This window comes from Glycine soja, chromosome 13, assembly GCF_004193775.1.
Source record: "Glycine soja cultivar W05 chromosome 13, ASM419377v2, whole genome shotgun sequence".
Lineage (NCBI taxonomy): Eukaryota > Viridiplantae > Streptophyta > Magnoliopsida > Fabales > Fabaceae > Glycine > Glycine soja.
Window position 1 is genome coordinate 19620060 of NC_041014.1, and position 17178 is coordinate 19637237.

Sequence of the window (17178 nt, forward strand, 5' to 3'; positions counted from 1 at the left end):
CTTTAGAGGGCACCCTTGTTGATGATTGGAAGTTTGATTTTTTGAGTCATGATGCTCACCGTCTAGTCTGTAATGACCAGGCTGATATGACCGTCAGATTTCTTACTGGGTTATTAACCTTTGATTGCCGCATTATGCACTACATAATTGTTCGGATTTTTCTACCCCGTTCGTCTAATCTTGCTCAAGCCTATGAGGAGGATTTGATTCTAATGTGGGATTTTCTTACCGGTCGTCAGATTGACTGGGCTTATTTGATTAGGAATCGGATGCATAAGGCATTACGAGCCAATGCACCTCTCCCTTATCCTCACCTTGTCACCCTTTTTCTTCATAATTTCAAAATTCCTTTGGATGATGAACCATTTGTTCAAGTACAAAGGTCTTTTGCTATTGGTGCTGGTGCGGTTATTTCATTTGGTTACCATAAGGATGATGATGGTTAGTAGGTTCGGAAACAAGACTTACCTTAGCCAATTCCTAACGAACGTACCCCTTCTCCTCCGCCACAAAGGGTTGATTCCTCTTCCCTTCTGAACGACATCCTTACTGAACTCTGCGGTCTTTGAGCTTTCGTAGGTGACCGCTTTGATGCTATGGATACTCACCTGGATGCCATGGATGCTCACTTCGATGGGATGGATATGAGGATCACTCTCCTTGAGGACGATATGAGCTTCATTAGGAATTGTTTGGATCCACCAGTTGACCCTTAGTTGTCTCTACTATTATTCGTAGTTATTTATTTCAGTCGTGTATTTGGCTTTTATTGTTTTAGTTATGGTTATCTTGCACTTTTATTACTATTTCTAGACTTTGAATTGATTGTTTAAGACTTTGTGTGGTTTGATTTAGTTTATGACTAACTTTGTTTACTATTGATTGTTTTCCTTAGTTCTTTTCCTTATACGTTGTTGGCCTTTTGATGTTGCCAAAAGGGGAGAGAACATCGGTTAGAAATCATTAACTTAGGCATAAATTCCAAAAGATAGGGGGAGTAAGGGTTGTGTGTACGTGCTATCAACTTGTATATAGTTTATCTTGATTTCAGGATATTGTCATCATCAAAAAGGGGGAGATTGTAGAAGCAAAGATATCATGATGTTTTGATGATGCCAAAGAAACGTGCTTCTCAAGTTTGATCCAAAACAAGACTCCATGAAATCCAATATAAATGATGAAGTTAGTCTCTAGAGTCTTAGAAAGAAGTTTCCAAATTGATGATGCATAAGTTATGGCCAAAGGTTTTTCTCAAAAGCTTTTAAAAGATATTTAATTTCTGGTAGTCGATTACAAGTGGCCAAAATGCTTACTGGAATGTTTTAAAATGTTTTAAATATTTTTGAAAGCTTGTAATCGATTACACAAGGCTTGCAATCGATTACCAGAAGTTTTTGAATGCTTTAAAACAGCCTTTAGAAATTTGAATTTAAATTTCAAAGTCTGTAATCGATTACAGAATGTATGTAATCGATTACCAGAGTTAAAATTCAAATTTCAAATGTGAAGAGTCACAACTCTTCAGAAAACAATTGTGTAATTGATTACACCATTTTGGTAGTCGATTACCATTGAAGAATTTTTTAAAATAACTCCCAATAGTCACATCTTTTCAAATGATTTTGAATGGCCATCAAAGGCCTATATATAGGTGACTTGGGACATGAATTTTCTGAGAGTTTTTCTGAACTGAAATGTCTTATCCTCTAAAAAAGGATTCCTTGGTCTAACACTTGTATATTCAATAAGGAATCTTGATTGATCTTCAATTATAATATCCTTCTCTTAAAGAGAGAAACTTCTTCTTCTTCTTATTCAAAGGAAATTGTTTAAGAGAACGAGGGTCTCTTAAGTTGTAAGGATTCCTGAACACAAGGGAAGGGTTATCCCTGTGTGGTTCAGACTTTGTAAAAGGAGTTTTACAAAGAGAATGGAAAATCTCAAGTGGGTTGCTTGAGGACTGGACGTAGGTACGGGAAGTGGCCGAACCAGTATAAATCATGTTTGCATTTCTCTCTTCCCTTAAACTTCTTTTATTTATTGCTATTTATCTTTTTCTTTAAAGAAGTTTATTTTGAATTATCTTTTGAGTAATTCATATTAAGGGTGCATAGTTAATCCAAAAAGAAAGAGTGAAATTTTAATTGGGAAATAGTTTTTGTATCTTAATTCAACCCCCCCTTCTTAAGATAACTGAGGCCATTTGTCCAACAACTGTTCACTGAATTTATAGTGGGGGAAAATAATGTAAAAGTCAGCATCCTACAATATGCTGATGATACTATATTTTTTGGTGAGGCCTCATTGGAAAATGTCAAGGTAATCAAAACGATCCTGAGGGTTTTTGAACTTGCATCTGGCCTTAAAATAAATTATGCAAAAAGTTGTTTCAGGGCAGTGGGAAAATCTGATCAGTGTAGAAAGGAGGCTACTGAGTATCTGAATTGCAGAATTTTGTCCATGCCGTTCACATATTTGGGCATTCTTATCGGGGTAAACCCAAGGTGTAGCGAGTTGTGGGATCTGATCATTAGAAAGTGTGAGAGAAAATTTGCCAGATGGAAACAAAGACACTTATCTTTTGAGGGGACAGTAACTCTTATAAAGTCAATCCTAACATCTATCCCTATTTATTTTTTTCTCTTTTTTCAGGGTTCCCAACAAAATAGCGGATAAGCCGGTCAAAATTCAGCGAAGATTCCTATGGGGAAGAGGAATGGAACAAAGGAAGATCGCTTGGCTCAAATGGGAAACAATTTGTCTCCCAAAAGAAAAGGGTGGCTTGGGCATAAAAGATATTAGGATATTCAACAAAGCACTACTTGGAAAGTGGAGGTGGGACATGCTTAAGCAAAATAAAGAACTACGGGCTAGAATACTGAACTCAAAATATGGAGGGTAGAGATCATTGGCTAAAGGAAAAAGAGTCAATAACGAATCAATTTGGTGGCAGGACCTAATGGCGATGACACATGAACAACAACTGAATAATGTCCTTCAAAATGGAAGGTTGGGTGTGGTGACAAAATCAGATTTTGGGAGGACTGCTAGACTTGTGATGGTGAAGCATTAATGATGAAATACCCCGGGTTATATCAAATCTCCCGTCAACAACAAAAACTCATTGAACAAGTGGGGAGCTACACAGAAACAGCCTAGGAATGGAACCTTGAATGGAGAAGACCTTTATTTGATAATGAAGTTGACTCGGTTGTCGATTTTTTGGGGGACATATCATAGATCTCAATTCAACAACAGATAGCAGACTGCTAGATATGGAAACCTAAACCCAACGACCACTACTCTATAAGGAGTGCGTACAATTTACTGCAAGGGGAATCAGCGGAGGTGAATCTGGATGATGCATTCGAGGACTTATGGGAGCTAAAAATCCCAGCTAAAGCTTTAATCTTTGCTTGGAGGCTAATCAGAGATAGATTGCCGACTAAAGCTAACTTGCGAAGGAGACAAGTACAGATAAGTGATTCAATGTGCCCTTTTTGCATAAATAAGGAGGAGGATGCATCCCACTTATTCTTTGATTGCACCAAAACACAACCTTTATGGTGGGAATCCCTATCTTGGACTAAAACCCTAGGGCCATTTCTGTCAATCCAAGGCATCATTTTTTGCAGCACGTAAACGGGTTGTATGGAAGGAAAAAATACAACAGATGGAAGTGCTGGTGGGTAGCCCTAACTTGGACCATTTGACAGCATAGAAATAGGAGTATTTTTTCGAATGAACCATTCAATGGAAGCAAGCTGTTGGAAGATGCAGTGCTCTTAGTCTGATCATGGCTCAGAGTAATGGAGAAAGATTTTGTAGTGCACTATAACCACTGGTCTAGTAACCTAACAACAGGTTTTTGTAACTAGGACATCACACCAATTGATGGATAGTGTAGCAGTATATAAGGTGACTAGCTTGGATCCAACCTACCTAAAACTCGTATTGTATTATTAGTACCACTGGTACTTATATATATATATTTACTCTTGCTGATAAAAAAAGCATGGTTTTTTAATGCGTGTCACTCAATGCTGGGATTTTTCTTGATTACATTCTTCAAGTTTTGAATAAATTTTTATCAGTTTCTGAATATATGTGATTTTATTTATTTATTGAAATGACAGGTTCCACTTTGCAGCATTTTGCCTCATGTTCAGTTGGAGGCTATTGTTTGGGGTATTGGAACATCTATAGGGGAGGTTCCTCCTGACTGTATCTCCAGGGCAGGTACATTTTATCACTGTAGTTCTCTTACTCTAACAAATTCACTATTAAGTTGATGTAAATATATAGTCTGATTTTAATCCTATACTCATGGGATATCATGCTATGTAGTATTTAGTATTTGCACCTAGCTTGTGGTTTTACCTGCATCATGAATAAGATGGTGAGGAGGTCTATAACTTGTGTTATTTGGTTAGTCCTCTATAGGTGGAGAAAAAAGAAAAAAGTAGCACAGTTCCATCTTGTGCTGCTACTAATGGCCTTTTTGATTATGGAAGTCATAATTAAAAAGATGTTTCTTGAGTACAATTTGATTTTGGAAGCATACAATAGAAAGGGTATAAAGCTAAAAATTGTACAAGCAACAACCTTTCATCACCAAAACCTATACATGATATATATATATATCTATGATAGATCTTTTTGTACACCTCAAAGTGTCTGAAGAAGCAAGCGTCAAATAACTCACCGGTTTCGAATATTTCAGCTTCACATTTGGCCACTGTTTGCAAAATTGAAACAACATTATCTCACAAAAAAACTCTCTTTGATCTACCTTGCCTGAATTTGCAACCCGACATCTTTAAAAGCATTCGAAGCAGATTGGTACAACCTCTGATCTAGTCTTGTTCCTTCTGCTTTCATGTCTTGTAAGAGTTTCACCAATTCATCAACCAGACCAACTTTAGAGAACACACTAACCATTATACCTACCATGGCCCTATCAATAAGCCCCTCATTCATCCTATACTCATTGAAAAGCTTGACATAGGTTTCAAACTAACCTACTTTACTATAAACACCAATGATGGTAGTATAACTAACCTTATTCGGTGCTACCCTTCTTGTCTTCATTTCTTTCCACAGCTTCTCAAGTTGCTTCAAATTCTTCTCAACCTGCTGCCAAACAAAGCATTCAACTTCAGAATCATACTTTCCTCCTCAACAGAAAAGGTTCCTCTTTTGAGATCAGCTCTTAGATAGTTAATCCACCTTAGCCTACAACTGTTCCCGCATTTCAACAATCCTTCAGAAGCAAAAATTCAAAATGCCATTAAACTAGAGAGAAAGCCAATCAATGGTACAAAATTAGACCTTGTACGAGAAATTTTATTCACAGTCAACAAAAAGGTAGTAGTAATAGTACCTAGCTAAGAAAAATGTGTACATAATAATAATAATGGTATATATTAATTACTTTGGTATGTACTTGTATTTTTCGACAATGATCTCCACAAACCTTCTCCATTAAGCACTACTATGACAACAAGTTGATTCCCATGTGCTTGAAACTGTCCATTATTGCTCCTAGCTGATACTGAGATCGCAGAAGTTCATCCTGTATTTCTTATTTTGTCAATATCCTGTATCAAGCTGTTTGTGCTTGAGACAATATTTTGTGATGAACTTCTATGCTTACGAAGTTGAATTGGATCCTTAGAATCATGTCCTTAGGGAACATAATGGCAGGAAAATTGCTTACCTTAATGGCAGGGTCAGTAGAATCATCGAGGACTAGGGCAGTTTGGATAGGAGGCTTATCCATTAATCCTTGTTTTTTTTTGGTATTTCATGCGTTGTACGTCCTTTGTGTTGCTGTGGGTGGTTACAACTTGTGATCACCCGAAGCATCTTTTTATTAGAATTGAATTTTAGGTTATGAAAAAATTAAAATGATTTTTAGTTCATAAAAAAATAATATAAACTTGTTTTTCATCACAGTTTTAACCAGCCATGGTTCCTATTCTTTTACTATAATAATTGGGGCATGCAATTGTGTAGAAACTACAATTGTTATTTCTGCTACTAAAGAAACGCTACTTGTTAAACTTAATAGTCTTTCGGTTGTATTGGAACATCAAGAGTACAACAAGTAATGTATAAAGAAAATTTGAATTGGAGGACGAGAATAAGTTTAGACTTTGTTTTGTCTAAATCTGAACAAAATCCAAAGTATCAAAGTGTCAATTCTGATTTTAGACGTGAGTCACAAAAGAAATGAGTTACAGTAGAATAGAATGATTATTTTTTTTTCAATCTAAAAAAACCATTTTGTTTTTTTTTTCACTTGCGAACAAGAAGAATGAGACTTAACTGCTAAATATTACCCCAATTTTAGTTAAGTGATAAACACTAGCAAATGCCAAGTCCACTCTTCTTTTCTTTTTTCTAAGTACTCTCTATACAAAGTAAAAAATCCCTTATACACTGTTTAATCATTGTTCTAGATAGTAGTCTCTAGAATGCTAATTTAAGTTACTAAGAATTTCTTTGAATATATTACAATGTTTTCTTTGGTTGTAGGTAGTAGGTTGAGACTTCAAGTTATGAAGTAATTTCTTGTTTCACAAGTGTTAGAGTTGACTGTACACTGTCATCTTTGGTTTGCCATTGCTCTGATCCCACTTGTAGCTGTTGTTGTTGACCGTATTTCTCATGTATGTATTTGTTTGACTCACACGAATGATAATTACATGATTATTTACCTATCAATTTTGTGTTATATAACCAATTATGTGCATTGTGAGTGAACCTTAGTTTCCTATTTGAGATTCTATACAATGATTAATACAGAAAAGTTTGCATTAATCGTTGTATGGAATCTTGAATTATCCGTTTGGACAGTTTGAGAAGACTCATTTTGTATAGTAGATTAATACGTATATGTTAATTGTCTTTTCTTAAATTTGTTAAAATTTTGGTATACTTTATTTCACTTTGTTCTCCGAGTGCATATTTGAATGTGGTGGACGAAGACATGCCACCGCTTTTATCTCGTGTACTTGGGGACTAGGGGTGGAAATGAGCCGAGCCAAGCCAAGCTTTACTAGGCTTGAGCTCGACTTGAGTTGAATACGCAAGGTTTGAGTTTGGCTCATTACCTATTATAGGCTATTTTCAAAGGCTCGACATGGCTTACATAAAAGCCTAGCTTGGCCTACGAGCATATTTAAAAGCTTGCTTAAAGACGTCTTTGATCAATTAATTATTTTAAAACCTAGTGAAATACTAACTAAAAAAAAACTTATAAAATTTCGTATAAGTAATGTACAAATCCAAAAATAATTGATAAACAAAATCATATTGAATTCAAGTCGTTAAAACACAAAGTATATCAAAAGGAAATAAAAAAAAGAGAGCATAATATTAAAAAATGTATGGATTAGAGATGATTTATATTAATATAGCCAAACAAAAATATTTAAATTGTCTGAAAATGTCTTTACAAAATATTCTTTTCCTTGGAAGTATTAATTTGATTGCATTATCCTCTTTAGTTTGAGTCTTTTTCTTTTTAAAAATTTTCCACATGCAAGTGAACTCTCTGAGCACTTTATGCCACTTCATCCCGTCATTCATAATGCCATAAAAATGGTATAGATAATCATCGTTAATCTGTCACTTATAATACAACTTAAAAGTACTTTTATTTTCTATTTATTATTTTATAAAAATCTGAAGAGTTTTAAAAGATTTTTATTTAATAATAATAATAACTATTATTATTATTATTATTATTATTATTATTATTATTATTATTACTTAAATAGGCTGGCTTGTCAAGCTTAACAAGCTTTTTTTATAGTTTGAGTTTGGCCTTTTTATATAAAAAAAAAATCTTGAGCTTGACCTTTATAGTAACAAGTCAAGCCGAGCCGAGCCGAGCCTTAAATAGGTCGAGCCAAAGGCCCTTGACAAGCGACTCAGCTCATTTCCATCCCTTTTGGGAACGTAGGCGAAATGCTGCCGAAATTTCAACAAATTTATAAAAGACAATTAACATGTAGTATTCAATCTACTATACAAAAAAGTCTTCTTGAATGGGATAGGACCACACCTTAAATGAAAAAAGTGAGGTTTACATGCATGTTACATGACTTGATAAAGTCTTACAGCAAAAGGAGAACATGGATCGAAGTTGGATGCAAGCATCACACATTAGTGATGAGTATGAGAACGGCGTTGAACAATTCCTCCAATTTATTGAATTGAATGCACCATCTTTGCGTGATAAATTTTTTTGTCCATGTGTCAAATGTGGGAATAGGAGACACCAGTCAATAAATGAAATGAGATCACATCTTCTATGTCATGGGATCATTTTGACTTACACAAAATGGATATGGCATGGGGAATTGTCAAACAAGCCATTAGTCTCTCACATCGATGTAGGACATTGTTCCAAGTGCTTTATTCCTCGAAGCTGGTCTAGATAATAGAGTTGGTCATGCAGGGGGAGTAGGTGGACTCGTGATTGTTTGAGATCTTGACTTGTTTTCCTGTTGTGAGTCCTGCTTGCTTCATATGTACTTATTTTCAAAATATTAATTTATTTATATGATGCTTAATTATATAATATTAAATTAACTAAAACCATAATATATAGTAAAAGAATTATATGTACTTATCATAATTAGTTGACAATAATAATTTTTAATTTTTCAGCTATGATTAAGGTTTTAGTTAGTTTCATATTATATAATTATGTTTATATTGAATTAATTTTCTAATTAAGTTACATATAAAATACTTATTAATAATTATCTTTATTGATAATCATTATTTATCATTATGTTGGTTAATTATATAATATTAAATTAACTAAAACCATGATATATAGTAAAAAAATTATATGTACTTATGATAGTTAGTAAACAATTATATAGTCAAATAATTTTTAAATTTTCAGGTAAAATTTTCATGTTATATTATGGTTAATGTAATTAACTTACATTTTAATAACTTATTGATAATTATCATTATTTATCATAATTACTTGACAATAATAATTTTTAAATTTTCAGCTTATATATAGGTTTTAGTTAATTTAATATTATATTATTATGTTTATTATTAATTATTAATCTAATTAAGCAACATTTTAAATACTTATTGAAAATTATTTATAAATATAAGTAATTATTTTTAATTATAAATTTCTAATATTAAATTTATATATAAATAAATTAATATTAACATTTCTACACCAGCAATGACGTAGAAAACACTGGTTTCTTCATCGGTCGTAGACTAACCGCTATCGTAGAAACATGTGATTTCTAAGTCAGTGCTTACGCAAGTACCGATGTAGAAACCACTGTTTTCTACGTCGTTGTTGGTGTAAGCACGACTTAGAAATCACCTATTTCTACGACATCGATTAGTGTACGACCAATGTAGAAACTAGTGTTTTCTACATCGTTGTTGGCTAAGCAACAACTTGCTTTATGACGTGTTTCTAAGACAGTCCTTTTATGACCGTCGTTGAAAGTTCTGGCCTCTACAACGTCGTTAATTTCAAAGACAGACATCCATCGTCTTTGAAAGGCTTTTTCCACCAATGTAAAATGCTATTTTTCTAGTAGTGACAGTATCCACCTATGGTTAGACAAGGCTCATATAAATATGACCTCATCACATTTGACGAGGTTAGGAAACATAGGGAAGCCTCTCCATAGTATGAATTTGGATGATGAACTTCAAAAAAATGTGATCTCAACTGATCAAAGTGGACAACTTGTGCAAGACCTTTTATCTGATCATAATTCATTTATTCTTCCTAGTTTGAAAAATAATAATATTGGCACATTGAGTAACAAAACCAATAATAATATTAATAGGCCTTGGAAGGAGATTGTTCACCAAGAACATGTGAATAGGTCTATGGACACCCCCTTGAAGCAACCTAGTTTGGGGGAAACCCTAGAAAGTTTTCTAGTTCGAGCAGGTGTGATCGATGTAGGAGATCATCAAGATGACAATAATGATAATGTTGTTGTTGGTGGTAATACTCATCATCAGGCCCTGATGGGAATGGATCCAGTGGTGATGCTTTCACAGAAGGAACATTGGTTGCAATTGAAAATTCCTATAGCTATTGACATGCACCAACATCAGGAGCAACATCATCAACAAAGAGATGTTGGGGAGCATCAAGATTTGATTGTTCCTAAGTCATTATTTTATGAGAACCAAGAAATGGAAATTGGTTACTCAGAAAATCCAGGGGGGATTTCAGTGTCACCAACATATTCAGATTCAAAGAGTGCTATTTTTGGAAAGAACAAGTATTCAGACGAGGTGCTGGAAAAGACTATTGAGAGGAAGCAGAAGAGAATGGCCAAGAACCGCGAATCTGTTGTAAGATCCAGGACAAAGAAGCAAGTTAGTACTAGAATGACTCCTCAATTATCATCAAAGCATGCATGCGATTAGTGCAGGATATATATATATATATATATATATATATATATATATATATATATATATATATATATATATATATATATATATATATATATATCTTCACCTACAAAAGAAATTTATATCGTTCTTCTCTCCTTTATCTCATGTGATTCAAGGAACACATTAATAAGTTAGAGAAAGAGAAGTGTCGCTTGCAGAAAATCAATAGTCAGCTCAAAAAGCTAAGGTACATTCAACAATCCATTTGCAAGGGAAAATAATAATTTTGTGTTATGTTATATGTATGTGTTGTGCTAATTAATCTTATATTATGATATATAGATTCCTGCATGACCTGTATTATTGTTTTTTGTTTGATTAGCAAATAGATTTTATTAATGACTACCACAACAGTTATGTTAATGAAAATGACATTTTTTATCAGTTTTATAATTTGAAAGGATGCACAAAAGAGAGAAAAAATAAATAAAAACACATATTATCAGGTATATATATGTGGAAGATATATGTTGTGGACTATTTTAGCAAAAGAGCATGTCAAATAAAAAAGATTTAATTACTCATTTAATTCTTATAATTTCCAAACTTATATCTTTTAGTCTCTATTTAGATTTTAATTCGTCGAAAGTTAAGACTTTTGACAATGATTTCATAAAAAACCATCTTAGAAAAACATGACCTTCTAAGACGATAGTTAGCTAACGACCGTCTTAGAAGTGTACCTTTCCATAACGGTTGTCAGCTAATGATCATCTTAGAAGGAAGTTTTTAGCTGGCAACCATCTTATAATGTAATTTTTTTAAAATAGTTAATTAATTTTAAAAAATAAAAACATTATTATGAAATGATAACATGCAAGTATTGTTAAACACTTAACAAGTGTACATTACAATCAAATACCATTATTGTTAAACTAAACCACAATACAGCAGAATATGAATCACAAGTAGAATATCCTAACATGAATGTAGGAACTTTGAGGGGTTGCAAAGCATGAAATGCATTGGCAAAAGCAGTTAAAATCCGCAGAGCATGAAATGCACTGGCAAAAGCAATGAAAATCAGCACAAAAAGCTAATAACCATCTTAATCGCCAGGTGATTACTGGTCAATGATAAAATCATCTACTGAAAGTAATAAATAATCTGAGATGGGATAGGTCAAGTCACCTCAATGGAAGGCATGGTCACTGAGATGTGAAGGTCCCTCCCATCATTGACGGCTTCCATCATGGTTATGCAATGGGAACTCTCAACTTTTTAAGCTGGATCTTGGCCAGTGGCTATAAAGATGGTAGAAACAATGTTACTAGCATGAGCGTTAAACCCACCAACAACACTGGTGACAAAAAAACCAACAAGGTTTTTGAGCATGTTAAGCTCCATCAGGGCAAACGCGTTGATCTTCAGTACCTTCTACTCCAATTTTTCTTTCATAATTGCTTCACAAACAACTAATTTCCCATGTCCCCCGATCTAATTCACTGCAGTAGGTTTCTTGTCTGAACAATAATTTCCTAAAGGAGGAAGTCAGTAAACAACCATCACATTTCGGTCTAATCCTCCCAATAAAACAATTTCAGCATGCCTTGATTATAGACAAAATCATATTTTTAAATAAGCTAAAAATTAAACACAAATCGGACAATTTTTATTTGGTGAGATGTTATTGAAATTTTTAATTTTTGCATTAGATTTAGATAAATCATTCAATGGTTTAATTAAACATAACGACATGGTAATATTGCACCACTCAGTATAAAAGGTGAACCATTCTAGATGTGACTATAGCCACCTTAAAAAGCATGGTGAAGTTATCATGACGGCCATGGAATGAGATATTTGATTCCCAAATTTATGGTTCCAAAGGCGTGGAAAAAAATTGATGATAACCAAAATTTCAATTTTACTTCACCATTCCTCAAGCTCACACAGATCATCTTACCAAATTGTACACTAAAGGGATAAGTTCATCAGTATTTTGCCTCCTCTTTTTATTTTACTCTCGAAAATTTTATGAACTATAGCAAAAAAGAATTTATCATAAAGATTGGCCTTAACTAACTCCTTCATAATGAAGTAAAAAAAATGCCTAGTAGTGGGGATTTGGATAGTTTGCATGAAGTCCTAAGTTTAAATCTCATTATCGCTATTGTACAATGAGATAGAAGCTTAATGGAAACAATGAGCATAAAGACCAAAAACAATGTAGGGGTTTATTATTTTCTTCCTTGGATGAATTCTACTTCCCTAAAAATAACCGGATAAAAGAAACGAAAATTAAAAACCAAGGATGGTAAATGCATTTAAAAAATTTCATGCATGTATTACCGTTTGTTGTATAACTTGTAACGACTAATGAGTAATGACTTATTTCTGGCCAAGAACATATTTACCCTTGCTCCCTAAGTCACACATACACAAAGAAAATGCATTCACATATTTTCGAGCTCCCATCATAGATTATAAGGTACAAGAATTCACCCCTTCAAATAAATAGTAGTAATTCCCAACTACTTTCAAGCCATGCAAACTGGCATTTTAATTGGATAATATTTGATAAATAATTTCATTGCACAAGTAAAAGCAGAGACGTAGTACCTGTCTGTACCCAATGTTTCTGGGATAGTGTTTCTTCTTTTTATATTTGAAGACAATTACTTTGGGGTCTAGACCCTTCAATAAAAATAAAATGGTTAAGGTAGAAGTTTTTTCTTTTAATCCTATATTTGGAGAAAGGAAACAAAAAGAAAGAGGTGTACCTGCTCTTCCACTATTGCATATACTACAACATTTGTTACAATTGGTTTCCCAATGTAGCAAAATGTATTAGTGGCAACCAGTAAAACCTTGTGTAAGGCAATTTGTCGTTCCCTAACAGCTAAAATTAAACTAATAGTAAAATAAGATTTGAAAATCATAATAGGTATTCATATAATATTATCACTTTAGCCGGTGTGACACCTAACCACTTGTAAATGATTTCATTCTACAACTCAGGCAAAATTTCCCAAAAAATACTTTTGTGTAGGAAACCTTAAAATTACAGGTAGAGTCATGGTTCAAATCATTAATCAGACTCAATTATATATTGACATCATATACGTATAATCAGGTAAATTTTCATGATAATCAATCTTCCAAAAAAGGGAATGGAGCATTTGTATTTTCGCAAGCATCATACGAGCCAAAAGTTTATAACATCTAAATTGTCAGTTTGTTATAGATATGTTTTCTGGTGACTACCAATTATACCACAATAATAACAACATATGGTATTTTACTCCCCAAAAATTGAGATACTGTGATTCATGCATTTGTGCATATATAAAAACTATACTGGCATTCACCACTATTTAGTTAATTATTATCTAGTTGCCATCACATTCAAACGGAAGAAAATTTGAGCAGCAATGTCTACAGAGAAAGTGGTGGTAGTAAGCAATGATAGTCAAAATAAAATACAAAAAAAAAGTAATGACTAAGTTTAAAGAATGACGCAAAACTGTGGTTGATAAGCTACAAAAAAAGGTAGCCTATATCTTAGTTTGTTGAGCCATGATAATTTGAAGAACTGCAACATTTTTAACTAGAATTTGAACATGTTTCTACATATAAAATTGAAATTCCATAGCACTTCAAAATTTCTTACCTAAGAAGAAAAAAAAAAAGAAAAAGAAGGGAAGTTAATATTTTTAATGGGAGGTGTGATTGAAGAAAGTAATTGTGTGATAGATGTTTTTGTTTTGGTGTGATTTCCCAAGACTTTGATTTAGGGGTACTTGAAATTTCATCTAAAATGCTAAGTTCAATAAAGTACTCAGATTCAGATGCTTGAGGTATTGTTATTCAATCACTACTCAACAAAATTAGCATATATTACATTCTCATGCAAACTGATTTTTGTACAATATGCAATAATTTGGACATGCATGATTTTCTGATACTCCGTTTCCACTGGACATAAAATCTTCTTCGCCTCGTATTGATTCTTCGGCAACGTGCTATCTTTAGGAAGCAATTTTTTCAATAACACAAGCAATTCAATAAAAATTTTGTCACTCCAGTCAAATCCTACCTTCAAGTTGACCAAAACTAACACGGCTGGCAACCTTGTGAAAGTTGTGCACCCATAATACAAAGGTTTCTTTGAATTATTTTCTATTTTCTCATACAAAAGTCCATGTGCTTGTTGAAATCCGCCTTGCCCAAGATCACGAATCATGTCTTCTATATGATGTCTAATGTCTACATCGACCAGCTCAGTGTGAGAGATTGTTGGCATGTCTGGCAATTCCCTATGCCATATCCATTTTGTGTAATTTGGAATGATTCCGTCACATATAAGATGTGATCTTATGTCATTTATTGATTGGTGTCTCCCATTTCCACATTTAACACATGGACAGAAAAATTTCCCACACAAAGATGGTGCATTAAGCTCACTAAATTGGAGGAATCGTTCGACCACATTTCCATACTTGTCACTAATGCGTGATACTTTCATCTAACTTCGATCCATGTTTTCCTATTGTTGTGACATTTCATAAAGTTATCCGACATGCATGTAGACCTCATTTTTTGCATTAAAGGTGTGGTCCTATCCCATTCAGAAAGACATTTTTTATAATAGATTGAACAATACAAGTTACTTGTCTTTTCTAAATTTGCCGAAATTTTGACAGCATTTCACATAGGTCCCCAAGTACACAAGATGAAAGCAGTGACATGTCATCATCCACTACATTCAACTATGCACTCGGAATATGGTAACTAACAACAACAACGAATGTGATGAGAGCAGTGGTATGTTCTACACAGCAGTCAAGATTGAAGTACACTGGTCGTAAAAGAAGAATTAAGTTCCTAAGTTTTCATCAAAAACTTGTACCTACAACCAAAACACATTGTTAGAGATTGAAACCTAATTAAGGTTATATAATGTAAACCAATATAGTCAAACAAATAAAACGAAAAACAAAACAAATGCACTAGCATATCCGTCTTAGAATGCATTATAAACATGTCATGTGACTACAATCTCGATGATTAAGGAATGAAGTCGAGAGTAAGAGAATAAAATGAGCCAAATCCCAAGGCCGTGTTTCCCCTAAATACAATTTTTCATCAAATGGGGAGCATATAAACATCCCATGTGACTTGCAACTCATTGTTTGTATATCAAAATATGTTTGAATACAATGATACATGAGTGTATACGTAGTTCAGCATTAATTAATGGGAGCATACAACAGTGGAGGTGTGGTCGTAGTTATCTTTTTAGTATGGTTTGGTGCCTTAATTCGGTATGGAAGTTAACATGATCCAAAAGACCAACCACATGAATATCTGATCAAAAAACTTCCTATGGATTTCAATTGTATCGTGGATTAATTGCTTGTGTGTAATTGTACTTTTTTATATGTGATTTTGTATATTTTCTACTCAAATGGTACATAAGTGTTGTGACGAAAGTTGGAATTATGTAATTCCTGGTGGCTATAAACAGATGATTGCCTAATTAAACACTGACTTTTGTGTAATTTTCTTATTTTTTGTCTGTTAAATCCCACAAGTGATAGATACATACAACTTTATTTTTATAAATTTTTGCAGGTTCTTTAGTCAACTGTGCCTAGGATTGGGTGTTGCTGTCAATTAAAATTAAGGTGACAAAACTAAATATTGATTTAAATGTACTAAATTTGATAATTTTATAGAATTTTCCTAGAAAGAAATAAGATTTAATCCTAGTTAATCAGGCTTTAATTCTCACCCTCATGGTGAAAATGTTGTCAACCATATTAATCATGCTACACGCATTAATTTTTTTTTTCAATTCAGTGATTTGGGGTTGTATAAATTGCTGGAAATAGTTAATTGCAAGTGAAACATGATGAATATGATGACACTAGTGGAACCAAATAGTCTCAAGAGTGCACATTCTGCAAAAGAGGCTTGACAAATGCTCAGGCTTAGGGGGGCATATGAATATCCATAGGAACAACAAAAAGAGAGGAAATCAAGGTCTCCAAATTGGTCCAAATCATATTGATGATAAGATTCATCATGTCAGGAGAGGAAATCAGAAAGAGAGTGATCTGGACTTGGAGGTCAGACTTGGCCATGATCCACACTGAGAAACGGTTATTTTATAATTTAAGATAATAATTAACGTTTTTTTTTTATGTGATTAATTGGATAGGTCTTTATATGATTCTACAAGACATTACTTGAAGCACATATCAAACTCTTAGATAAAAATCCGTGGGCAAATTTCTTTTCTCCTAAGACATGTTTAACAAACAGAAGTATTTGAAAGTTGATATCAGATTCTTTATATATCAGGTTGGATGCCTACAAATTAAGGTACTATGTCAAGAATGAGAACTAACAGTGAGGTAGTCAGGTACATAAATTTTATTGTTGCAGTTTACTATATCTTTATATAAGAAGTATGAGTACTAAAGAAAAAGACAGCTATATGCTTATAACCTTCGCGTGTGCATTTGACAGTTGAGTGTATATATATATATATATATATATATATATATATATATATATATATATATATATATATATATATATATATATATATATATATATATATATATAATTGGAGCAACAATAACCTAGGTTTTTCTTCCTTTGCTTGTATTTCTTATGTATGTTTATTCTTCTTGAGTAAGATACAATTAACCGTGTAGTGTTATATTCAATTTATGATATTAATTG

General features: G+C 33.2%; 1 protein-coding gene across 1 annotated transcript; it reads left to right on the plus strand.

Annotated features, from left to right (window-relative positions):
* Nucleotides 1-9900: 9900 nt before the first annotated feature.
* On the plus strand, nt 9901-10452 carry LOC114381675 (ABSCISIC ACID-INSENSITIVE 5-like protein 2). The gene has a single exon (XM_028340911.1). It carries the CDS (start codon nt 9901-9903, stop codon nt 10450-10452), a length of 552 nt encoding a protein of 183 aa, XP_028196712.1.
* Nucleotides 10453-17178: the final 6726 nt, after the last annotated feature.

Excerpts from the sequence above, each read along its gene's own strand:
- LOC114381675 (XM_028340911.1), top strand. The coding sequence starts at position 9,901 with ATGGACACCCCCTTGAAGCAACCTAGTTTGGGGGAAACCCTAGAAAGT.